Source organism: Vicugna pacos, chromosome 5, assembly GCF_048564905.1.
Source record: "Vicugna pacos chromosome 5, VicPac4, whole genome shotgun sequence".
Taxonomy (NCBI): Eukaryota; Metazoa; Chordata; class Mammalia; order Artiodactyla; family Camelidae; genus Vicugna; species Vicugna pacos.
The window spans coordinates 1,973,679-2,000,489 of record NC_132991.1 but is presented as its reverse complement, the minus strand read 5'-3'; the positions used below and the strand labels follow the sequence as shown (position 1 = coordinate 2,000,489).

Below are 26,811 nucleotides of genomic sequence, written 5' to 3'. Positions count from 1 at the left end.
GCTGTACAGGGTACCTGTGCCCTTTCAACCACCCAGTACTGAACACTGCCAACACAGGGCCTCCCAAACAAGGCAGGAGGTCCAGGTCTGAGGGTTCTCCCATCAAGCCTTCCAACATCACGTTGCTTTAAACTCTGCCCTGCCATTGCAGGGGCGGCTCTGAGCCCCTCAAGGAGAAGCCTTCTGGCTTTTAGCTTTTACCTTCCCCATCCTCTCTGCCCACGCTGCCCCGTACACACCCACCCCAGACCTTCATGCACATATGAATGGCTGCTCTCTCTGAAATTCACCTGTGCTGCCTCAGTGCCCCCTAGTCTGGTCTGGGGAGTCCCTGGATCTCAGACATGTCTAATAAATCCAGGTCTATGCCATATCCACCTGCCTTACCCCTGCCCTGGGCAGAAGAAACAAAGGGTAAGAGAGTCCATGGGGCACCAGGCTACCTACCCAAGCCTCTTTCGGCCATTTGCCATTGCTGAGGTGGAGCACGTGTGCCCCCGATTCCAGAAGTGGAAGGAAAGCCATCTGGGCAAAGAGAAGGAAGCCTTCCTTTGCCAATTTGCTTGAAGTCCTACTTGTGGTATTGTGTTTTCTCAAAGTGGGTGCTGTTTAAGCACCCCAGAGAGGAAGGCAAGGAAAGTTTCACGGGAATTGGGATGGAGGGCGTCAGAGCTGCAGAATTCTGAAAAACTTTCTGTTGGAGGAGACACCAACAGCTGGGTTATTCAACTCTCCTGAGTGTCACGTGTTGGGTGTGAGACAGGGCAAATGAGTGTCACCAAGTGTTCGAGGCAAGGGCCTGGGCATCCTTTACTTTCCTTTTCCAAACCCGCAGACTGTAGATCAGAGTCAAAACTCTATCTGCCATTCATGGCGCTCTTACAAACCCACAGAGCCGACCTCTACTCCTCCTCAACCTGGCCTGTGGTCCATCCTGGACAGGTGGGGCGGGTGGACAGGGACAGTCAGCTAGAGGGGACAGGACAGGACAGGACAAGGCAACCCTGCTGCCTGCGTGGACCTCTGCTCCTCTCTGGCTCTGCTGCTCTCACCCTGGCACACACAGAGCTTCACTTCACTGCTGACGTGGGATCCTGCAGCTTTCACAGGCTGCACCCCAGACCCTCACCATTAGCATAATGGGTGCATTACCTCCCGATTTCCAGAAATCACCTGTCTACCTTTACAGTTTTCACTACAGGGGTTCAAAAATAACTTGTTGAGTGTTTCCAAGAAGTAAAATACAGAGAATCCAGTTTAGCAACTAACCAAAGGTCACCATTCATAAGCTCAGTCCGGGCTTCCTTACTTAGTTAATACTTACGGTCAAAGTCTTCCTATCAATCTGCTTCCAGAATTCAGTTCCCGGGGGAGAAACGGAGCACTAACCCCGGGGGACACAGAGCAATCGTATCTCCCGGAAACTGAGCTGCTCCTGAAGGTCCAGGACGAGGGCCCCTCCTCTGGCTGGGAGCCTCAGTCCTGGAGCCAGGACCAAACACACTGAACCCGGCCCACCCGCGGCCCGCGGCCCGCGAGCCCTCTCCCATCTGGAAAGCCAGACCAGTGCCATGGATCAACAACAGTTTGGGGAAGGGAAACAGCGCATCAAGGGACCAAATTCTGTTCTCACCGTAAACACTCAGTTTCGCAGCTGTGCACGCGCGGGGCTATGGGGGCTCGGCTGAAACATGTAGCCCACAGGCAGAAGTAGTTAAAGAAAGGATGGGGGTGCTGGGGTCGGGGGTGCGCGGCGGCGGTGGGAAAGCAGAAGAAAACCCGGAAAAAGAGAAGGAATCCGAAGAGCGAAGCAAGAGGAAGCAAGGAACCAGAAGATGGAAACGAGCAACAGAAAAAGTGCAGCAGGGAAGGGTGGGCGGAAAGCTGGTCTCGAGGGGGAAGGAGAAAAGGCGCTCGCGACGGGCGGCGCGCGGGGCGGCGGCGGCGGCGCCCTTACCGGCGGTGGCCGAGCGCAGGCTCTCCAGGCTCCAGGAGCGGGACAGGGCGCCGCGCATGCCCCCGCTGCCGCCGCGGCCGCCGCACACCACGCCGCTGCTGTCCGAGTCGGAGCCCGGGGACAGCCCGGCGCTACTGCCGCCGCCGCTGCTGCTGCTGGTGCCAAGGTCGCCGCTCATCTGCCCGCTCGACTCGCTCGGGCATTGCTGCGCCCTCGGGCAGGCGGGCCCGAGCTCCAGCCACAGGCTCGCGGGCGGCGGGGCCGGGGCGGCGGCGGCGGCGGCGGTGGAGGGGCTGCCCGGCGACGGGGCGAGCGAGCCGGGGCCCGGGCCGGGGCCGCCACCGCTGTCCGCGGGCGAGGGGCGCGCAGACGGCCGCGCCGCGTTCTCGGCCCCATCCCCGCCGCCGCCGCCGCCGCCGCACGGCCGCTGCTCCGGGCCAGCTGACATCATGGGGCTCCGCCAAGGAGGCTCCCGGCCGCCGCCGCCCGCTCGGGCTCTGCGGCCGCGGCGGCGGGGACCCTCAGCGGGCGCGGGGCGCGCACGACTCGAGCGAGACCAGGCGCCCACCGGGATGGGCGCGGCGCATCCGCTCGCCGCCCGCTCCCGGCCGCCCGGCGGGCGCTGAGCCGCGGCGCCGACCCCTGTGCGGGTCGCGGGCCCGGCCGGCACGCGCTCACGCACGCGCGCACGCAGACCTGGAGCGGCCGCGGCGGCGGCGGCGGCGGCGGCGGCGGCGGCGGTGGCGGGCGCGGCGCGCGGGGGCCCCGGTGGCTCTCAGTCCCCGCAGGGCCGCGCCCCGCCGCCAGCCTTCGCGCGCGTGTCAGGACGGGGGCATCCTCGGAAAGAGACGCCCTGGACACCCCGCAGACACAGCGGTGAGTAGAGCCGCTGGCGCTCGCCTTTCCCCTCTAGGATCCAGCTCAGACTGCCGGCGGCGCGCCCTTGCCCGTCTGGGGCGGGAGTGCAGGCGGGAGGCCACGCTCAGCCCTGCGAGCCGCGTCGGGGAGCGCGCTTGGCCAGGACGCGCCCCCCCTTCCCCATCCCGCCCCGCGCGCGGTGCGCGGGGAACACTCGGCTCCCGCGACCGTCTGACAGCCCGCCCGCAGGAGCCGCCCCGCCCGCGCTGTGCCCGCGATGCTCTGCAGGGATTGGGGCCATACAAAGTAGAGTCATGGTCCACGCCACATGATTTTAGAGTCCGGGAAAGTCGAGTTCTTGTTTCCTCTGACCCTTCCGGACACCCGTGAGCGATCTCTAGGTGCTTGGAGTGTGCCCAGAGGGTGAGGTACCTCCAGCTGTTCCAAACAAGCGCGATGATCAAGAAGTACACAATCGGAGAGGTGAGAGGAAGTCCTAAAATGGACTAACAAGGGCTGATCAGGGCTGCTGGACCCTCCTCTCCCCACTTTCTCACCCCCAAGCACCACCGCCCCTCCAAGCCCTTGGGAGTTGGTTGTAAAGTAGCAGAGGTATTAAAGGCAGTGAGGATGAACTGAGAGGCCCTTGCCACGCCCCAGCACACCAGCTGTTATGAGGTGGATGCTGGAAAAGTAGTTGTTCTCTCCTCTTTCCTCCATTTAGGGTCCATTTCCTGTAGCCCAGCTCCTTGGCTGAGCCATGTGGGCTCCTAGCTCTGTGTCATAAGGGACCCTGCTTTTTTGTAGGTATCATCTCTTCTCCTTGCAGGCCCTCTGTTCTCTCCTCATATAACACCTGCCCTAACAGCTCCGGGGGCTGGGACGATGCTTGCCGGTGTTTATGTGAAGTGCAAAGCTCTGTACGAGCCTAAGGCAATCGCAGTGTGTTGGGTGTTCAATGATGGGCACTGCAGCGTGACTCAGCCAAATCTGCACCTGGAAGCGGCCCCCTCCACCCAGTCTACTCCTCTGGGGGAACCCGTGTGTGCTCCTGATCATTCCGTACCTGGCACGCACACTTCCCACCCATGCCTCCATTCTTTGCTGTCCTTGGGGGGACTAGCTCTCCCCCCACTCCCCCTTGCTCCTGAGTGCAGCTTTCTACAAGTAGTCACCGTCTGTTTGTCCAGTGGTCCTGTTGAGGCCTGTGGGTGGGAAGAACTGCCCAGGGGGTGTGAATCACAAATCAGGAGAACCCCTCCCAATCCGTCAGCAAGTCTGGCTTCTACTTCCAAAATGAGTGTCAAAGGTGTCCATTTCTCTTTTACTTTGCTGCTACTGCTACCATCTTGTGTTTGGAAAAAGCCTTCAGTCTCTTGTTCCACAGAGCAGCCAGAGAGGGCGCTCTGAACTAAAACAGAAATCATACCAGGTCATGCTCCTGACCGAAACCCTTCAGAAGCCTCTCTTTACAATTAGCAAGATCTGCAAAACCCCGTGCGTCCTCACCTGCTCTCTTCTCCACCTCCTGTCCTCTCTCCCTTTCCCTTGCTCTCTGCACTCCAGCCATGAGGGCTGTCTTGCTGTCTCCTTCCTGCCTCAGGGCCTTTGCACTTACTGTTCCTTTTACCTGGAATGTTCTCTTTGCTTTTCAAGGTATTGGCTCCTCAAACTTCAGAGATCAGTAAATGTTACCTCCCCAGTGAGACTTCATTGACTCCTTCCCAGCACTTATTACTATCTGTTAGAGTCTTGTTTATCTGATGTCTGCTCCACCCCCACCCCCACCCCCATAGACTACGCACTGTGAAGGCAGCGGCTCCATACCACCACTGTGTCCCCAGTGTGTGCAGAGCATCTGCTGCAGGCTAGGTGCCCAGTGAGTGCCTGTGGAGGAATGAGTGAGGGCCTGGAACTGAGTAAGAGGCCAGCTAGGCAGAAGGGCGCACTCTGGCTCTGGGGCCAGGACTTTGAGAAGGTGACGTGTGATCCCAAGTGAAGAGTTCCTCTAGGTGGCAGCAGCCTAGCGGATCTAGCCTTGTGGCGGCCAGACAGCAACGCACCATGCTTTTTCTGAGTCCATTTCTCCTTTCAATCTTCAGTCGGGGTTTTATTTGAACCAGCTAGCCTGGCCTCAGCTGTACTGCAGGAAAGAGTGGAGTGTCTTCATTGAGTCCTGATATGCAAAAGGGGTCCTTAGTTCTTAAGACCACAAGGGTGATGGCAGCTGAAATGAATGCTTGCGAGGTCCAGGGAATCTCGGGGGACAAAAGTTGGTGCAGTGAGACATAGCTCCTCACTCCGCTCCCTCTATGGGAAGAATTTTTTCCTCATAAAACATAAAGGCTCCATTTATTTTTTTCAAAAATGTTTGTTTTTAACATTTATTATTTCAAGCTTTTTTGAGGGGGAAGTAATTAGGTTTACTTACTTTTATTATTTTTAAAATTTTTTAATTAAAAAATTTTGGTGGGGGAGGTTGTTTATTTTTTAAATGGAGGTAGTAGGGATTGAACCCAGGACCTCGTGCATGGTAAGGAAGCACTCTACCACTGAGCTGTACCCTCCCTGCCAAGGCTCCATTTCTGATACTATTTGAGACAGGAGATTTTGGTGTCTTTACCATCATATGGCATCATATGGCAGGTTTCTAATGATAAATATCTATCTGTCTACATATGAATGAACTCTGATAGAATGTCTTCATCAGAAGGGTCAGCACAGAAGGCTCAGTGTTTCTTGAGGCCGGTTCAATGATAGAAAAATAGGAGGTACAATACAACTGTAGAAACAGACACAGAAGAATGACGGAAGCTTGTCTAAGCCTAGAAGTCAGCTTCTGCCCTGTGTCTCCTGCATTAATCCCGTACTTCAGTGTCTCCTGCACTGTTGGGTGGGAAAGAGCTTAAGTTTGAAAAAGGCTTAAAAAACAGCTTAGGCTTTAACGCCAGAGAGATCTGGGTTCAAATTCTGCTTTTGTCCCTTACTACTTGTGACCTTGGGCAATGTCAGAAGCAAAACACTGTGGGAGAGGAAAGAGGCTTCACTAAACAGTTTTCCCAGTTGCTAAACGAAGAAGCAAATAACCGTAACAAGCCCAGAGTGGGGGCAGCACCCTAAATTGCTGCAATTCATTCTCTCAAAGCCCAGTTTCCAACAAAAAAATTATGCGACAAGCAAAGAAACAGGAAAGTCTGACCCAGACAGTGGGAAAAAAAGCAGGCAACAGAAACTGCCTGTGAGCGACCAGGTGGCAGATTCATCATAAGAAGAATGCAAGGGCACCAATATAAGCAAGGTCATAGAACTAAAGGAAACCATGATTGAAGATGTGAAGGAAGGGATGGTAACGCTCCAGAAGAAGAAACAAGCAGCCCAAAATGGCGACAGTTGCGCTAAGCCCCACCAGGAGTCGACGCGTACCCTAACTGCAGTTTCAGCCTTTCCCAGGACTTTTAAACTCATCGCTCTGAAATCCCCTAGCTGGCATTACTGAAGTCATCTGCCTGACTCCCTGCCTTCCCCTAAGGGAGGGTAGCCTTGTCTGAAGTCATCTACTCTTTTAAGTTCCTTGTCCTGCCCACTTTCCGCCCACAAAAACCTTCCAGTTTGTGCAGGTCCTCAGCGCACCTTTCTACTTGCTAGACGGCACGCTGCCCTATTCATGAATCAGTCAGCAAAGTCAGTCAGATCTCAGATTTACTAAGTTGAGCCTTGTTTCCTTAGGATCTGGTGGCAGCAGTGGGATCTGGAGCAAACTTCTGACTGCATCCTGGGACAGTGAGAAACACAAGTGTGTGATACCCGTGAGCCCCTTTTCGAGTTCATTGTCTTTCTCACTGTTTCCAAGGCAGTGGGCAAATTCCTGTCTGACCTCTGCCTTCTTTGCATTGAGCTCCCAGTCTAATTGGCTTCCTAGCCAGTTCCCCATTTATTTGAAAACCCCGGCTCTTGGTTTTGTCCCCAGATGCCCAGATTCCATTTTGGGAACGGCTGGTGGCAGCTTCAGTCCCCCATTTGTTTGGAACCAGCCTGCAGGCTCCACTTTTTGGGGTCTACTGGTTCAGTTCTTTTCCCAACCCCTAGATTCCATACTGGGGACTACTGGTTTGGACTGCAATTTCCCATTTGACTGGAAACCCAGTCCTAGGCTCTGCACCGAGATTCCACTTGAAACTGTTGATGGTTGAGTCCAAATTCCCCATTTATTTGGAATCCTTCCTAAGATTCCACACTGGGAACTGCTGGTGGCAGCTGCAGCTCTCCATTTGTTTGGAATCAGTCTGCCATCCCCCTTTGGGGGGGTCTTTTAGTTCAATCCCTTTCCCCAGTCCAGTTACAGGAATTATTGCTGGTGGTTACCAGCTGAAGTCAGACTGCATCCAACTTAAAAATGGACTAGGCCTGCGATTGGACTGGGTCCAGGGTCGGCTGAATCCAACTTGAGCTGGACTGGGTTCAGGGAAGGCTATTGGTAACAGGGATCCTGGGAGCCAAAAAACTGCAAAAATTGGTGGGCATTTAAAGGCTTTTGGAGCGCTTGCCACCTCAAGAAGACTTGTGCTAGGATACGTTGGTCGTGGAACAGATCAGATTGACACGAGGTCGCGTGACAGCCTCAAGACAACTTCCACGCAGTAAGATGCTCTGTGAAACTCCCCACAGGTCTCTGCCCCACCGCGTGTCCCTCTTAGGTGTAGTTTGGCTCCCAGAAACCCGAGAGCCTAACTGAAAGTTACATCCAAGGAGTTCAGCACACCATCTTCTGGCACAACTGCTTGATTTTATGTCTTAAGAGCTGTGGTCCTGGAAGTTGTAGACATCTTTTAAAATGGCAAAATATAGCTAAAGACACCTTTAAGGAGGATTTAAGGGGTGCACTTAAAGGAAGGGCTCCCATAGCAAAGCCACAGAATGGGCTAACTTATTTTAATTGGTTTCCAGATACCTCGGAAAGCCTTCAAAATTCCAAAATAGCTTCATTAAAATACTTGTTGGGAAATGCTAATGAAAAATTAAAGGCACAAGAGGTACCTACAAACAAAACAAGACCAACACAGCAAGACTGATGTAATTTCTACTGCTTCCCTGTATCCTCTTCCATTTGAGTGCTCATCCCAGTGACCCCTGTCTGTAGTGCCCAGTCCAGAGAGGACAGTAAAGTTTCATGTCCCCTCCTGTCCAAACCCAGACCCACTAGTTATTGATCCTTTCTCTCTCGGGGACAAATGTTACATCCTGGTTTGTCATCACCTGAGTCTTTCTTTCTTTCGGCTATCTTTGGAAGTGGCGCTAAGATTTTGGGAGGATAATATTTTCTGCATCTTCTTTGAGAAAAACTCCTCAATCTTAGGGGCTGCTCAGTACTGCCAGAAATATTTACTGTTTGTTCCGGCCGAAACCTTACAAGATATTTGAAAGGATTTCAACTCTGTGATCAGAAATCTGGCCAAATAGGAAGCTGATGTTTAAAGCCTGATAGGAATTTTTCAGGTCCTCTCTCCTAAGCTAATTGCACCGAGAGAGAAGGAAAAACACTGCAGCATAGATGGATGGGTCTGACAGTCCTTTGATACCATTTAGGCAGCAACACAATTCTTTGAGAAATTAAAAACAGCTCTCCTTGTTTTACAAATCTAGTGTTTACAGAACCAGAGGTGTAGGTCCAGAAATCCTTGTTAACCAACCCCAACCCCCCCACCCCACTCATCTCCAAAGGCTTGTAAATATTGGCCTGAGGAAACCAAAGTCCTGGGAGGAAATTGCTTCTTTCTCTGTGCCTTTGAGCTGTAAATGTTAACTCTTCTACAGGGCTGTTCTTTTAAAGCACAAACTTCAGAGGCAGTTCTTATCAGGAGAATGAAAGGGGGAAAGGCCATTTGAATTTAGACAAATTAAAAATCACGTGGGGGGGTGGGTATAGCGTAAATGGTAGAGCGCATGCTCAGTATGCGTGAGGTCCCAGGTTAAATCCCCAGTACCGCCGTTAGAAAAAAAAAAAAGGACATGATAGTTTAAAAAAAAATCATGTGTCATCTCTGCAAATATTAGTAGAAAAAGCTTTAACTATTTGAACTTAACTTACTACAACTGTTCTTTTATAAACAGTGAATTTTACATTATCATACCTGTTTTGTGGCTGAAAATTTTAAATGGAGCTATGAGGTCTCTATTTGCATCTCTAAGTTTATACATACATGTGTGTGGGTGATGTGTGGTATTTTCAACCTCTTTGTGGTATTACAAAATTAATTTGTAAAAAAGGTCTATTCTATTGAGTTAAAAACAAACAAGCACTGATATAAATCAAGGGTTGGGTATTTCTCAGAAATATAACAGAAGCTAACCCAGCTACTCGTCAGGTTCATGTGATCTGAGAAAACATTCATTACTAAAGTTAAAGTTCAGAGGTTTAATTAAAGCAGACATGTTTTCAGGGTTATCAACATTGACCATTATGCAGATAACTTTCATTCTGCTAGGGTTTACTCGTCAAATTCATGTTATCTCTGTTACAAAATATGTCAACAATGATGAAAAAAACCTAGAATTTGTCTAATGCCTCATGAAGTTTTTGTGAGTAATCAAAATATAATTGTTGGGAGCAAATGATTTAGATTGATGTAAGTGGAATAAGAGTTTATATTTATAGATAAAGCTTCTAGCAATAATTCTATTTTATGATATGTGTCTTTAAAAATAGCTTCCAAATGCTTTTTGGTAACTTGAAATTTTAGAGTTTTGTTACTTTAAATGATAGAAATTCACTGAATATCTGAATCATCTCCAGATAAGCTGAAACAGTGAAACATTAATTACCAGCCATAGATTTACCTAATTTAAGCTTCTTGTTACAGAGAAACTAAAGATATTTGGATCTGTTAGTAAACATGAGTCTGTTTTATTATGAAGAAGCATATGTTTTTAGAAATTATGAAATATATTAATAAATGTGCCAATCTAAAGAATGCTAGTCTAACAGTTTACAACTGCTTACTTAGTTTGCACTAGAAATTAAGGTTTCTAAGGGTTAAGAATTCTAGTTAATAGACGTAATTAAAGCTACTAGAAATAGTAAAGGGAACAATCCCATATGTGAGGAAAATATAATTTGTTTTTGACTAAGAAAGGTCTGAGCTATAAGGATGCATTTTTGTCAAGGGAAAAGTAAGTAAGTTTGTCCCCAAGCGAACACTGGTTGTTTCAAAGTGAGAAAGGGGAGAGTAACGGACAAATTAAATAGAAAGGTGGGACAAGAGAAAGAGAATTATACTGTGTGCTGGTTAAAATTGGATTGATGTTGTAAGAGTATTAAAAATAAGGTTTCGTGTCAGTACTTATGTAAAACTGAAAGTTAATTTTCTTTCCCTTGCTAAAAGAACAAAAGTTTTCCTGTACTATGAGCCTGCTCTTGATAGTGTGAAAGGCTTTTAAGTAATATCTGCTTAGAAAACAAATATTCTGTGTTTTATCAAAATTTCTTTCTGAGCTTTATCAGATCTTTGATTGGTTTTGCTCACAACCATGTAACCTTTTGGATCTGCCTTGAAATCTTTTATTGTCACTCTGGGAAAGTGGATAATTAAGTATCATTTCATAATATCATGATACATAATTAAGTATCTGATCCTGTTTAGTCAAGTGTTTTTCACACTTCTGATATTTTCAACAAACTTACCAATATCAGATTCTAAATGAAGTCTTTTTGACCTCAAACTAACTTTGCAATTTTCAGGAGGGTCCCTGGAACATCTCAAAAGGTGTGTTCTCTTTCTTTATAAAAAGGGAGATGTTAAACTAATTAAGCTTATTTTATATATTAAACTATATGGGAAGCATTGTCAAATAAGAAGTAAAGCCTTCTTTATGTTGTATATGTATAGATGTATGTTATAAGCATTCCAGAAATTGTGTGAAATTCCTATAAGTCTAATATGTCCTGGTATAATATTGTCATAATTCCAGTTATCTTAAAATGTTGTACATCATGAAATAACTACATTTCCTTATCAAATGAACTCTAACTTTAAAGTCTGTCACTTACAGTTATTGTTTTATCAGATACTTTTGCACAAGTGTTCCAGCAAAAGTGCTTCATGTTTAAGGAGATTCATGGAAAGGATTTCTGACAAGTACAGGCTTCTGATAACTTTAAGATCCTAAACCTGAACTCAGTAAGAATTTCCAGAATTAATGGGAAAACTGGATTCAAGCAGAACAAGAATTAGCAATGTGGGGCTGAATGAGCGGAGGAGGATAACTATACTTTTTATGACTTCTTGTTTGAAACATGGCTGCTTATTTACTTTTTCCCCCCAGGTTTAAGAAAACCTTTCAGATAAATAAGGAACCCCATTAACTGCACCAACATATGGACAATGGGAGTACCAGAGAGAGAAAGGAGAAGAAAGAATATTCAAATAAATAATAGTTGAAAACTTGCAAAATTTACTGAGAAACAAAACTCACATATTTTGCACAAATTTTAAGTAGGATTAATGGAGAGATACCCACAAACAGACATATCATACCAAAAATGCCAAAGACAAGGAGAAAACCCTGTAAATACCAAGAGGAAAATGATACATAACCTCAGCTGACTTTTAAGGAGAAACTGTACAGGCCAGAGACAGTGGGATAACATTAAAAGTACTAAAAGAAAAAACAGTTCTCTCAGTCAAGAGTCCTATATTTAGCAAAGCTGTCTTTCAAAAACAAAAGCAAAATAGACTTTCTCAGATAAACTCTGAGAGAATTTGTTGTTAGCAGACCCAACTTACAAGAAATACTTAAGTTCTTCAGACTGAAAGCAAGTGACCCCAGATGATAATTCAAATACACATGAACAAAAATAGAACACTAGTAAAGGTAATTATGTAATTATAAAAGATACTATAAATTCCTATTTTCTCCTTTCTTCTCTTAATTGATTTAAAAAACTGTATAAAATAGTATGTATATAATGTATTGTTAGGCCTACAACATAAAGAAATGCAATGTATGTGGAATATATCTGCTAATAATAGCACAGAGCAGGTAGGTGAGAGCAAAGCTGTAATGTCTAGGAAAATAATGGCAGTGGTAGAGTAATAACTTTAACAATGCATTGCTGGGTTTGTAATAGATATACTCTATATAACAATAATATCACAAAGGGGAGAAAAGGAATAGAGCTATAGGACAATTATATTTTTATATGTTACTGGAATTAAGCTAGTATACATCTGAAGTTGACTCTGATAAGTTAAGATATATATGTTAAACCCTAGAGCAACCATTAAAAAATACTCAAAAATATAGTGAAAGAATAATTAATTAAATTAAAATGCTACACTAGAAAATATTCACTCAATGCAAAAAAAAAGTAATAAGGGAAAAACAGAGGAATAGAAAAGATATAGAAAACAAAAAGTAAAATGGCAGATGTAAATCCAAATGTATCAATAATAACACTAAATGTAAATGAATTAAACAATCCAGTCAAAAAAGTGTCAGGTGGATAAAAAATATAATCCACCTATATGTTGTCTATAGGAGATACATTTTAGATTCAAAGACACAAATAGGTTGAAAGTAAAACAATGGAAAGAGATATATCATGTAAACAGCAACCACAAAAAAGTTGGAGTGGTTCTGCTGGTATCAGATAAAATGGACTTTAAAATAAACAAAACACATTAGCGATAAAGGAGGGCATTTTATAACAATAGAAGGGTCAATCCATCAGGAAGACATAATTACAAACATATATACACCTCATAACAAAGTGCCAAAACACATAAAGCAAAAACTGATAGAAATGAAGGGAGGAATAGATAATTCAACAATGATAGCTGGAGCTTTCAACACTTAACTTTAAACAGTGGATAGAACAACTAGACAGAGGTCAAGGACAAAGAAGACTTGAACAATATTATAAACCACTTGGACTTAATAGTCATATACAGAACACACCACCCAACAACAACAGCATATACTTTTTTTCTCAAGCACACATGTACACTCTTCAGGATAGACCACATGTTAGTCCATAAAACAAACTTCCATAAAATTTAAAGATGGGAATTACACTAAGTGTGTTCTTTGACCATAGTGGAGTGAAATTTGAAATCAATAACAGAATTTGGGAAACTCACAAATATGGGGAAATTAACAAACTCCTAAATAACTAATGGGTCCAAGAAGAAACCAAAACAAAAGTCAGAAAATACTTTGAGAAAAATGAAAATGAAGACAAAATATGCCAAAACTTATGAGAGACAGCTAAAGCAGTACTCAGAGGGAAATTTATAGCTGCAAATAGCTGTATTAAGAGGAAGAAAAGTCTCAAATCAACAACTGGATCTGAACCTGATGACACAAGAAAAAGAGGAGCAAAACTAAACCTAAAACAAGCGTAAAGAAGAAACAATACAGATTATGACTTAACAGAGAAATGACAGAGAACAGAAATATAGAGAAATAGAGACTAGGGAAAATAAAAGAAACCAAAGGCTTGTTCTTAGGGAAGATCAACAAAGTGTGACAGACCTTTAGCTGGTCTGACCGAGAGAGAAAAGGACTCATCACTAGAATCAGAAATGAAAGGTGGGGCATTGCTTCTGACCTTGCAGAAATAAAAAGGATTATAAAAGAACACTACAAACAGTTGTACTAGTTAGATGACTTAGATGAAATGGACAATTTCTAGAAAAACATAAACAGCCAACAACTACTCAAGAGAAACAGACAATCTGAATAGATCTATAACAAGTGAAGAGACTGAATCAGTAATAACAAGACCACCTACAAAGAAAAGCCCACACCTTGAATTGCTTCACCCCTGAATTCTACCAAACAGTTAAAAAAGAATGAATCCCAATTCTTCACAAACCACTGCAAAAAACAGAAGAGGAGGGAAGATTTCCCAACTTATTTTATGAGGCCAATAGCACCCTGACACCAAAACCAGACAAATACATTAAAATAAAAGAAAATTATAGATCAATATCTCTTATAAATGTGGATGCAAAAATCTTCAACAAACTATTAGTAAACCAAATTTAGCAAGGTGTCAGGAAAATTACACATCTTGACCAGTGAGATTACCTCAGAAATGCAAGCCTGGTTTAACATCCGAAAATCAATTGTAATGTAATATAGCACACCATATCAGAATAAAGAGTAGAAGTTGCATGATTATCTCAATAGATAGGAAAAGTATTTGACAAAATCCAACAATCTCTCATTAAAAAAAAATCTGGACAAACTAAGAATATAGAACTTTCTCTACCCAATAAAGGGCATCTATGAAAACCCACAGGTAGCATCATACTTAATGGTGAAGATGGGATGCTTCCCTCCTAAGATCAGGAACAGAACAAAGATGTCCATCGTTCCCATTTTAACTCAACTGTACTGTACTGGAGACTCTAATTAGGGCAACTAGGCAAGAAAAAAAAGGCATCCAGATGGGAAAGGAAGAAGTAAAACTATCTCTGCTTATACATGACAAGATCTTGTATGTAGAAAATCCTAAGGAATCCATTAAAAAAAAAAAGCCAGAACTAATAGATGAGTTTGGCAAGGCTGCAGGATACAAGATCAATATGCAAAAGTCAATTGTATTTCTATGCACTCTCAATGACTAGTCTGAAAAATGCAATTAAGAAGACAATTTTATTCACAAAGCATCAAAAAGATGTAAAATACTTAGGAATGAATTTTTCAAAGGAAGTATAAACGTGTATTCTGAAAATAAAATGTTGCTGAAAGAAATGAAAGAAGCTCTAAATAAATTGGGGAAAAAATCGTATGTTCATGGCTCAGAAAACTCAACATTATTAAGATGACAGTGCTCCCCAAACTCATTTATAGATTCAGTATAATCCTCATGAGACTCTCAACTGAGAATTGTGTAGAAATTGACAAGCTGATTCTAAAAATCATATGGACTTGCAAGGAACTCAGAACAGCTAAGACATTTCCCCCAAAAGAAAATGAAAGTAGGCAGACCCCACTTCCTGATTTCAAAACTTACTACAAAGTAATGGTACATCTTCATGATTTTGGATTTGGCAAAAGACTCTTAGATATGACACCAAAAGCAGGAGCAACAAAAGAAAATATAGATTAAATGAATTCATCAAAGTTTTAAAACTTTTGTGCTTCAAGGGATACCACTGAGAAAGTGAAATAATGATGCACAGAATTGGAGAAAATATTTGTAAATCATGTATCTGATAAGGGACTTGTATCCTGCACTTAAACACTTGTATAACTCAATAAAAAGACAGATCCCAGTTTTAAAAGTGAGAAAAGGATTTGAATAGACAGCTTATTCAAAGAAGATATACAGATGGCCAATAAACTCATGAAAAGGGAAATGCAAATTGAAACGACAGTGAGATACTGCTTTAACCCACTAGTTTGACTAGCATCAGAAAGTCTGACCACAAGTGTTGGTAAGGAAGTGGATGTTGGAGAAATTATACTGGTGGAGGGAACATAGTTTGGAAAATAGTTTAGCAGTTCTTCAAATGATTCAACACAGAGTTAACGCCTGACCTGACAGTCTACTACCAGGTATATGGGTGAAATATGTCTTCACTAAAAGTTGTACATGAATGTTCACAGCAGCATTATTCATAATAGCCAAAACATGGAGAAAATCCAAATGTCCATCAATGGATGAATGGTTAAGCAAATTGTGCTATATCCATGCAATGGAATATTATTTGGTCATCAAGAGGAATGAAACATGATGACAGGGATGAACCTTGAAAACGTTATTCTAAGCAAAAGAAGCCGGTCACAAAAGACTGGTCCTTTATGATTCTACTCATGGAAATCTAGACTAGGGGAATCAGCCACTAATCAGCCACAAGGTACAATAAAGATAAAATTGGCTTGAAGAAAGAAGTGACCTAGAGCTTTGAAATAATTATACAACCAGAGGGAAATTCCTGGTAAAATCCTACAAACCCTTGCTAAGTCACAGGCTTGGGTTCTGGAGGGTGCAGAGGGCTTCACATGATGCTGTGTGTGGCCGCTGTGCTGGGGGCTCACACAGTCATAACTGGCCTCTGCTGGCCCCACTCAGAGAGGAGTGGGTGTGGTGGAGTTTATCCTGGGCACCAACTTGCAGGGCAGAGGGTGGCATGCTCCCACATCAGGCTGATTCTTGGCAACTCCACCAAACATGGAGAAGTGCTGGAGAGAGGCAGAGTTCACGCTGGGACCACTTAAAGCTCCCTGCAAGGTGCCTGAACCCGTGGTACATGTTACAGGAAAGCTTAACTTTTCACTTCCTGCTTCAGCTGTGCTTGAAGGATTTTAAGAGGAACCTGTAACAATCTCTGAAAGCATGTTGTCTCCAGTGCTACCTGACAACAAGCCATTGCTGGGGAAGAACTGATGTCTGTAAAGATAAGCCGATAGAGAAATTTCACCTATTAAAAAAAACCACCAGTTAAAGAAAAACATACAGACTTGGAAATGAATTTATAAAATATGAACAGGAAATTTTAACATCAACAAAACTGCAGTGTGCAAATGTCAACAGTAACGTGAGATTTAAGCAACAAGACTGCATATTAGTATTCAAAAATTTGTGAGCTTTTTTATATGTGGTCCCTTGAAGATCTACCTTTACATTCTATTGATTTCAATTTAAAAAACTAGAACTAAAAAAATAAAATATGAACAGGGGAAAACGTCACAAAATTTCCAACTTTCAAGAGGACATTGGAGAGGGGAGGGTATAGCTCAATAGTAGAGCACGTGCTTAGCATGCACGAGGCCTGGGTTCAATCCCTGGTACCGCCATTAAAAAAATAAAAGAGGATATTGGAAAGACTATATGGAGATTAAAAACGTAATCACTGAATCACAAATCTCAATGAAGGCAATGAACAGCAGGTGAGGTAAAACCAGAAAAACAAAGCAGAAGATAAAAACTGAGAAGTTCTCCCAGAACTGAGGAGAAAAGGGTAAAATAATGAAAATGATGCAAGGTTCTGGGGCTAGAACCTGGAAATACAATTTGTAGAAAGAAACCCCACAGTTTGGAATAGCACAGTTGGAGCAGAAGCAATAATTAAAAGAAAAAGAGAGCTTTTCTAAGCTAAATACAGAGACCCAAGCTAGCCCCTCATAGTAATCTGTATAAGTAGGAATATGTGATTATTAAGCTTGAATTTGTAAGAAGGTTGTAACAGAAAAAACCAAAACCAGCTTTGAGGATCATCCCTGGAAAAATGAAGAGCTTCTATTAGAAGTATCTTTTCCCTTGAAAGGATTTTTTTCCACAGTTGTCAGACACTTTTTCGTGACTTGGCTTACTGTGAATTGGAGATGACAGCCTCATGTGGGGAGAGTAAAAGTCCACTGCCTAATGCGGCTTTAGCACAGACGTTTGCTGATAGACAATCCTGGCCGCCAGCTAATCTGAGTAGCCAGCTCCCCCAGGACCTGCTCCCCGTACGCACTGAGTCAGGTCGAGAGTTCAGGACTCACGTCTGCGTCAGGGCTGAGTCCTCAGCACAGTGTAAGCCACCCTCTGATGATCACGGCTCCGCCACCACTCCCCTGTAACGTCTTTTGCTGACTTCATTGAGACCAAACTACAGACGTCCTTGAATGCCAGCCCTGTCCTTACTCCCAAGTCTGGACAAAGTACCCATTTGATAGGTGGAGCTATTTTGTTCCTTCAGCCCTGTCTAGGCCTTTTTACTCTTCCTTATCCTTTTTAAACACCAGGTTTGGCCTCCTCCTTCAGCCAGCAGGATGCCTTTAAACCACAAGGTTGCTGTCTCTCATAAACTTTACCTGCTCAAGACCTGAGACCCACATCTGTCCTTGCACCAGGAGCCCTTGGCCATTTTCATCATGTCCAGCCCCTGCTGGGCCAGGGCCAGGAAAGGTGGTGGCTGTGCATAAAGGAGGCCCCATCCTGGCTCACATTGGGACCCAGTTTCTTACTGGCACAAAAATCAGCCCTTTTAGGGACAAATATGTGATGTGATGCTGTTTGCCATAGTCTTGGGAAAGGCACTCAGAGAAACTGCACTAAAGCTCAAGGAAGAGGCTTGTCGCTCAGAAGGGAAGGCACCCAAGTTTCATCACTAGATTAAAGCCAACTCTCTCTCTAATTGTTTCTTCTGCAAGTTATATCCTACTGCAAGACTCAAAGGATGGTCAGTAGTTCTGCTCAAAATAAATGAATGGAGCCAGGTTTAGGGATACAGTAATGGAATATTTCCCAAACCAAGAATTCCCTTCATCTGGGTGCTGGGGACCTCTTCCTAATTGAAGGGATAAAAGACAATAGTTTTTCTCTCACACATTCAAGCTACTTCTGCCAGACAAGGAACCATAGCTATCAGCAACATGCTCTCCTGTCTTGTCCTTCTTGCCAGGACACCAGAGTGTGAAACAAAACAGAGGGGCATGGAACTCACCAACGTCAGGTGGGTGCTCTGGCCAGCCCACGCGGTCCAGTCCTGTCGGGGCGCTCTGGGAGAATGCGTGGCTTCTTCTAGGGAGATTCAAAGACTCTGGAGAGGTAATGGTCATCTTCCTCCAACACTGGGAGAGGAGGAAAGAGGCAGAGAGTAAATGAAGAAAAGAGATGATGTATTGTCATTGCTGCATTCTAATTTTTCTAATTGCCCAGGACTTTTGCTGTGAGCCAAGCACACAGCCAAAATGCACACAGCTCCAGGAGGTGCCATTCACTCCAAAATCCATGGGAAAAACAAAAGGCTTCTATTGGAGTCAGTAGTCTGCAAACTTTATGGCCATATGTGGCAACTGGGGCAGAATAGGCTGTCATTCAACCGTATGAAATGAGGACTGTCAAGAAGGTCTTCAAACCCCCAAATTACCCAAGCTGGTCGTCCACACAGCCTGACATTTCTCCCAAAGCAAGACTTCATTTTAGCTATATCCTTGTAGGGGTGCTTAATTCAAATGCAACCCATGAAGTCCCTGACAACTGATAACTATAAGACAGATCTTACCCTTCACATAGTAAGGACCAGTGTTGCATGTGTCTTGGGAGGGCAAGGATATTGGCCCTTTCTTTGTCATCCTATTGTCCAGAAATAAACTTGGTCCCTCCAGATTTTGTCCACTTTATAAAGTTATTGAACTTACTTAAAAATTATGATATGTATTCAAATAAATGCTCTTTCTTTTGTATTCCACACAATTAAGAAAAAAGTGCTTAGAGAATTCTTTGTGTGGTTTCTGGAAACATAAATATACAAACAAGGATTAAATGGAGTTTGATACCTGACTCCACCTCTTCCATTTAAATGCAACTAAAAACCTTGGACAGATGTATAAATCAGTTACCCTGAAACTCTGAAAGTAAATGGTAGCAGGTGCGTTGGGGAAGGAAACTAGTATTTGAAGATACACTAATCCTGTGGTGAGTTTCCTTTTGGTGGCATCCTCTGGCATGAGCTCAATAGCAGCTTGAAATTGGGTGTGGACAAAAAATACTCCAAAAGAAGCCCTCTCTCATCCAAAGAGACGGGAAAGGAGCCCTTAAGGGTATGAGTAACTGGGGGAAATGCTCTACATTGTCATTTCCTCTCATCCCAGACTCCCAGGAAACCCCATTATACTATGGCAGTGATGGCCAGGCAGGGACCTAAAACTCTGAGGGAGGGAATTCTTTATGACCAGGGGAACTGTAGTCCCAAGAGCACAGGGAAGAATTCCTGTTTCCTTTTTCTTTTCTCTGCCTTCCTGTCACTTGGCTCCAGAGGCAGACGTAGTTGCAGGAAGTGTATGGCAGAGCAGGCAAACGAAAGCCTTGCTTTCTAGCAAAAAGACCGGGAAGATGGGGGGCTCCTGGAAGCCAAGAACTGCTGGAAGAATGCAGAAGTGAGATCAAGAAAATGATACCGTAAAGTTGTTTATGAACTCCTGGACTAATGCCCAAACTGTGCCTGGGTGGATCTGACCCTAAACTAAAGTCTTCGAGAACCCAATTATAGAGCAGAACATTTTACAGGTCCCAGACTGGCCACTGGGTGAGCCACATTGTCCCAGTAGCACTGAAAACACCTTGAAAACTGAACTGACATAAGAAACATAGCCCCTGAAGGCCAGTTAGAACTGGTAGCCTAAACTGGATCTGAAAAAATTATCACTCTCCATAGGAACTAAACAAGACTCAGAGTCTCATAATATTCAAAATGCCAAAGATATAATCCAAAATTATTTAATATACAAAGAACTATGAAAATCTCAGTAAATTATGAGGGAAAGACATCAACAGATCCCAGCACCAAGATGACAATAGTGTTGGGATAATAAACGATTTTTAAGAAGCTCATGTAACTGTGCTCTAAGAAGTAAGGGTGAACACTCTTGAAATGAAAGAAAAATAACAGTAGGGAAATAGATACAAAGAAGAATAAAATGGAAGCATTAGAGCTGCAAAATATAATCACTAAAATTAAAATTTTACATGGATGGACATTGAAGACATTATGTTGAGTGAAATAAGTCAAACTGAGAAAGACTATGATCTCACATGTATGTGAAATATTTTTCAAAAAGCCAAGCTAATAGGTACAGAGAATAGATTGGTACTTGTCAGAGGCAGGGGTTGGTGGGTAGGCAAAATGAGTGGGTGGAGTCAAAAGATACAAACTTCCATTTATAAAATAAGTAAGTCATGGGGATGTAAGGTGCAGCATGGCAACTATAGTTAATAATACTGTATTATGTAACAGACATAAAAAGAGAAATTGAAAATGATAAAAAAAAAAATACGGGGCTTTAACAGCCCACTTACATTAATGGACAGATTCTCAAACACAAAATCAGTAAGGAAACAGTGACCTTAACTGACACAATAGGCCAGTTGGAATTATAGATATTTACAAGGCATTCCATCCCAAAACAGCAGAATACATATTCTTTTCAGTATTCTCTAGAGTAGATCACATGCTAGTCCATAAAACAAGTCTCAACAAATTTAAGAGGATAGAAACTATATCAAGCATCTTCTCAGACCATAGTGGTATAAAAGTAGAAATCTATTACAGGAATAAAAATGGAAAAAGCACAAACACACAGAGACTAAACAACATGCTACTAAAAACCCAATGAGTCAATAAACAAATCAAAGAGGAAATCAGAAAATACCTTAAGACAAAGGAAAGTAAAAACACAACCTTCCAAAATCTTGGGACATAGCAAAAGCAGTTCTAAGAGAGATGTTTATAGTAATATAGGCCTACCTCAAAAAACAAGAAAAATCTTAAAGAAACAACCTTATCTTTCTTCTAAAGGAATTAGAAAAATAAGAACAAAGTCAGCAGAAGGAAGAAAATAATAAAGATCAACATGGAGATCAAGAAAGAAAAGAAGAAGGAAGAAGAAGAAGAAGGAGAAGGAAAAGGAGAAGAAAGAAGAAAGAAGAAGAAGAAGAAACCAAAAGACCAATGAAACCAAGAGCTGATTTTCTGTGAAAAGATAGACAAAATTGATAAGCCTTTAGCCAGGCTCATTAAGAAAAAAAGATAGAGGACCCAAATAAATAAAATTAGAAATGAAAGAGGAGAAGTTACAACCAATATCATAGAAATACAAAGAATCATAAGAGAATACTATGAACAGCTTCACACTAACAAACTGGACAACCTAGAAGAAATGGTTAAATTCCTAGATACATATAATCTTTCAAGGCTGAATTAGGAAGAAAGAGATAATCTAAACTGACTGATTACTAGTATTGAAATTGTTTGAGTAATCAAAAAACAGCCAACATACAAAAGTCCAAAACCAGAAGGCTTCCCAGGGGAATTCTATCAAACATTTAAAGAATAGTTAATACCTGTCCTTCTCAAACTATTCCAAACAATTAAAGAGGAGCAAACACTCCAATTGTCATTCTACAGGGCCAGCATTACTCTGATAACAAAACCAGACAAAGATACTACAAAAAAAGAAAAAAAAATTATAGGCTGATATCTCTGATGAATGTAGATACAAAAATCCTCAACAAAATATTAACAAATCAAATTCAACATTACATAGTGGGTCATACGCCACAATCAAGTGGGGTTTATCCCAGGGATACAAGGATGGTTCAATATCTGCAAATCCATCAATGTGATACATCACATTAACAAAATTATGGATAAGGGTCAAGATGGCAGAGTAGGAGGACATGGAACTCAGATCCCTACATGAACACATCAAAAATACATCTATACATGGAACAATTCTCATCGAAAACTTACTGGAAATTAGCAGAAAGACTGCTGTACAACCAAGGCTTTAAGAAAGAACAAAAGGAAGAATAAAAATCACATAATCACCTCAATAGATGCAGAAAGAGCTTTTGACAGAATTCAACATCCATTCATGGTAAAACTCTCAATAATGTTGGTATAGAGGGAAGTTTCTCAACGTCTTAATGGCCATTTATGACAAACCCACAGCTGACATCATACTCAATAGGGAAAACTTGAAAGCTCTTCCTGTAAGATCAGAAACAAGATAAGGGTGCCCACTCTCACCATTTCTATTTAACATACTATTGGAAGTCCCAGCCATAGCAGTCAGACAAGAAAAAGAAATAAAAGACATTCAAATTGGAAGAGAAGAAGTAAAACTGTCACTATTTGCAGATGACATGATACTCTACATAGAAAACCTTAAGGTCTCCACCAAAAAACTATTAGAGCTAATAAATGAATTCAGTAAAGCTGCAGGATACAAGATTAATATACAGAAATCTGTTGCTTTTCTATACACTGGTAACGAATTATCAGAAAGAGAAAGTAAGAAAACAATCACATTTACAATTGTATCAAAAAGAATAATATACCTAGGAATAAATTTAACCAAGGAGATGAAACACCTGTACTGTGAAAACTATAAGACATTGACAAAGGAAACTGGAGATGATTCAAGCAAATGGAAAGACATCCCATATTCATGAACTGGAAGAATTAATATTATTAAAATACCTAACCACCCAAATCAATCTACAGAATTAATGTAATGCCTATCAAAATACCTATAACATTTTTTTCACAGAACAAGAATAAATAAATAATCCTATAATTTGTATGGAATGATGAAAAAAAAAAAACCAACAACAAATAACCAAAGCAATCTTGAGAAAAAAGAACAAAGCTGGAGGTATCATGCTCTCTGACTTCACATTATACTGCAAAGCTACAGTAATCAAAACAGTATGGTATTGGCATGAAAACAGATACATAGATCAATGGAACAGAATAGAGAGCCCAGAAATAAACCCACACATATATGGTCAATTAATCTATGATAAAGGAGGTAAGAATATACAATGGGGAAAAAACAGTCTCTTCAATAAGTGGTGCTGGGAAAACTGGACAGCTACATGTAAAAGAATTAAATTAGAACACTTCCTCACACCATATACAAAAATAAACTCAAGATGGATTAAAGACCTAAATATGACTGAAAACCATAGAACTCCCTGAAGAAAAATGATAATTCAAAAAGATATATGCACCCCAATGTTCATAGTGGTGTTATTTAAAATAACCAAGATATGGAAGTAACCTAAGTAGCAGAGATGAATGGATAAAGAAGATGTGAGCCATATAATACTGAATATTACTGATACGGAATAATACTGAGCCATAAAAAGGAATTAAATCTTGCCATTTGCAACAACATGGATGGACCTGGAGGGTATTATTCTTAGTGAAATAAGTCAGACAGAGAAAGATAGATATTGTATATTTTCACTTCTTTGTGGGATCTAAAAAATAAAACAAAGGAATGAATATAAGAAAACAGAAATAGATTCACAGATACAGAGAATAAACTAGTGGTTACCAGTGGGGAGAGGGGTTGAAGGGGCAAGATAGGGGAAAGAGAATTAAGATGTACAAACTACTAGGTATAAAATAAATAAGATATAAGGAGGTACATATGTGGAATCTAAAAAAAAGAAAAAGAAGACACTAATGAACTCATCTGCAAAACAGAAACAGACTCACAGACATAGTTAAACAATCTTATGGTTACCAGGGGGGAAGGGAGTGGGAAGGGATAAATTGGGAGTTTGAGATTTGCAAATATTAACTGCTATGTATAAAAATACATAAAAAACAAATTCCTTATGTATAGCAACAGTGAACTATATTCAATATCTTCTAGTAACATTTAATGAAAAAGAATATGAAAATGAATATATGTATGTATATGTATGACTGAATGGAAGCATTATGCTGTACACCAGAAATTGACACATTGTAACTGACTATGCCTCAATTATAAAAAAGATACAAGGAGGTAGTGTACAGTACACAGAATATAATCAATATTTTATAATAACTTTATATGAAGATCTATTAAAGTATTGAATCACTGTGTTGTATACCTGAAACTAACATAATATTGTAAGTCAATTGTACTTCCAAAAAATGTGTGTAGAGAAAACACAAGACAACTGTATTTTAATAGTGGGGATGGGAAATGAACCTCAGGGGAAGTAAGATTACTACAGTGCATTGGAAGTGGTAAAATGCTGACAGCAGTAGTCTGTGATAAATTATGCATGTACGTAATACTTTTAGCAACCACTAAGAAAACCATACAGAACAATATATTCAAAAATACCATAAACAAATTATGCTGGAATCCTAAAAACTGTTCATGTAACTGACAGAAAAGAGTACTGAGAAACAGAAGAAACAATCAGAAAACAAATAATAAAATGGCAGACTTAAGCCCTAACACAATAATTTCAAATGTCAATAGTCAAAATACACCAATTAAAAGACACAGGTAAGCAGAGTGGATAAAATTAAAAGATCCAACAACGCTACCTATAAGAAATCCACTTCAAATCAATGACAGGTTGAAAGTAAAAGGAAGAAAAAAGTATACCATGTAAACATTAATAAAAAAAGAAGTAGTTATATTAATATCAAATTAGACTTCAGAGCAAAGAAAACCAATTTCACACAATCTATTGAAGAATATAGTAAAGAAGAGAATACTTTCCAACTCACTTTATGAGGTCCACATTATGGCGATACCAAAACTATAGAAAGACAGTACAAAAATGAAAACCCCAGCTCAGTATCTCTCATGAGCTTAGATGCAAAAGAACTCAACAAAATGTTAGCAAATTCATCCAGGAATGAGTAAAAATTATTCATTCCGTGTATACTGCAATGACCAAGTGGGATTTATTCCAGGTATACAAGACTGATTCAATATACCAACAATTGATTAATATAATCTACCATATCAAGAGGCTAAAGAAGAAAATAAAATGATCACGTCAATTGACAACAGAAAAAGCTTTTGAAAAAAATCCAACACACGTTCATGATTCTCAGCCAACTAGGCATAGAGGGGAAACTCAACTTGAGAAAGGAATTTTATAATAACCCTACAGCTAACATCATACTTAATAGGGGAAGATTGTGACTTACTCTATTAAGACAGTGAATAAGGCAAGGATATCCACTTTTTCCACTCTTATTCAACACAGTACTGGAATTCCTAGCCATTGCAATAAAGGCAAGGGGAAAAAAACATACAAATTAGAAAGGAAAAGATAAAACTGTCCCCAACAGCAGATGATACAACTGTGTACACAGAACATCCCAAGGAATCTTTAAAAAAAAAATTCCTGGAACCAATAAGTGAATTCATCTGGGTCACAGGATATAATATCAACACATAAAAATCCATAATATTTCAATATACTAAGAATCAACTTGTTTAGGACATAATGCCATTTATAATAATTCCTAAGAAAATCAAATACAAAGGTATAAAATTTTTTCATGTACAGGATCTATATCTTATATATAGAACTTTCTAAATAATACACAAAAACATACTCTTAGAGCTAGTAAACAAATTCAGCATATTTGCAGGGTACAAGATCAATACACAAATATCCATTGTAATTCTATACACTAGCAATGAACAATCCAAAAATGAAATTAAGAAAACAATTCTATTTGCAATACATCAAAAGAATAAAATACTTAGGAAACATTTTAGCCAATGATATGTTAAGATTTGTACAGTGAAAACTACAAAATGTTGTTAAAAGCAGTGTTTTTAGATGCTTAGAAACACCTAAAAAATGGAACAACACTCTGTATCCGTGGATTCAAAGATTTAATATTGTTAAGAAGGCAATACTTTCCAGAGTTGATCTATAGATTCAATATAATCCTATCAAAATCCCAATGGCCTTTTCTCTTTTTTTTTCAAGAAATAAAACCTAAGCTTTATTTGGAATTGCAAGATTAACAAATAGCCAAAATAATCTTGAAAAATAACAAAGAGGACTCATACATCCCAATTTTAAAACTTAATACGAAGCTACAATAATTAAAACAGTGTGATACTGATCTAAGGATAGATTATAAAGACCAACAGAATAGAATTGAGAGTCCAGAAATAAACCTATACATCTAAGGTCATTTAATTTTTTAGGAAGGTGCCAAGATCATTCAATGAGGGAAAGAAGTGTCTCTTTAACAGAGACGGTGCTGGAACAACAAGATACATACATGGAAAAGTTCAAAGTTGGACCTCTACCTCCCACAAAACACAAAAATTCAAAATGAATTTTAAAAAAACCTAAATATAAGAACAAAAGGTATAAAAACTCTTAGAAGAAAGCATAAAAGTAAATTTGCATGACCTTGGATTTGACAGTGGACTCCTAGGCATTACAGTAATTTCATAAACAACAAAATTAAAAATAGGTAAATTGACTTACATCAAAATTAAACACTTTTGTGCAGGAGTAGACACTATCAAGAATGTGAAAGGCAACCTACAGATAGGAGAAAATATTTGTAAATCACTTATTTGATAGGGGTGTAGTATTCGCATATATAAATAACTCCTACAACTGAGCAACAAAAAGACAAACAACCTAATTAAAAAGTGGGCAAAGGACTTCAATAGACGTGTCTCCAAAAAAGATACACAAATGGCCAACAAACATATGA

The 26,811-nt window shown here is 41.2% G+C and overlaps 1 protein-coding gene across 2 annotated transcripts in view; it reads right to left on the bottom strand.

Annotated features, from left to right (window-relative positions):
* The window catches only part of ARHGEF4 (Rho guanine nucleotide exchange factor 4), a 200,017-nt gene that overhangs the window by 67,077 nt on the left and 106,129 nt on the right, over window positions 1–26,811 (bottom strand). Inside the window, exons 4-5 of one of the 2 annotated variants that reach the window (XM_072960762.1) lie at window positions 26,577–26,633; window positions 18,256–18,382 (exon numbers count right to left, since the gene is read on the bottom strand). In XM_072960762.1, coding sequence (XP_072816863.1) covers window positions 18,256–18,382; window positions 26,577–26,633 — 184 coding nt within the window. The remainder of the gene's footprint in view (window positions 1–18,255; window positions 18,383–26,576; window positions 26,634–26,811) is intronic. The other variant, XM_072960763.1, reaches the window with a different exon arrangement.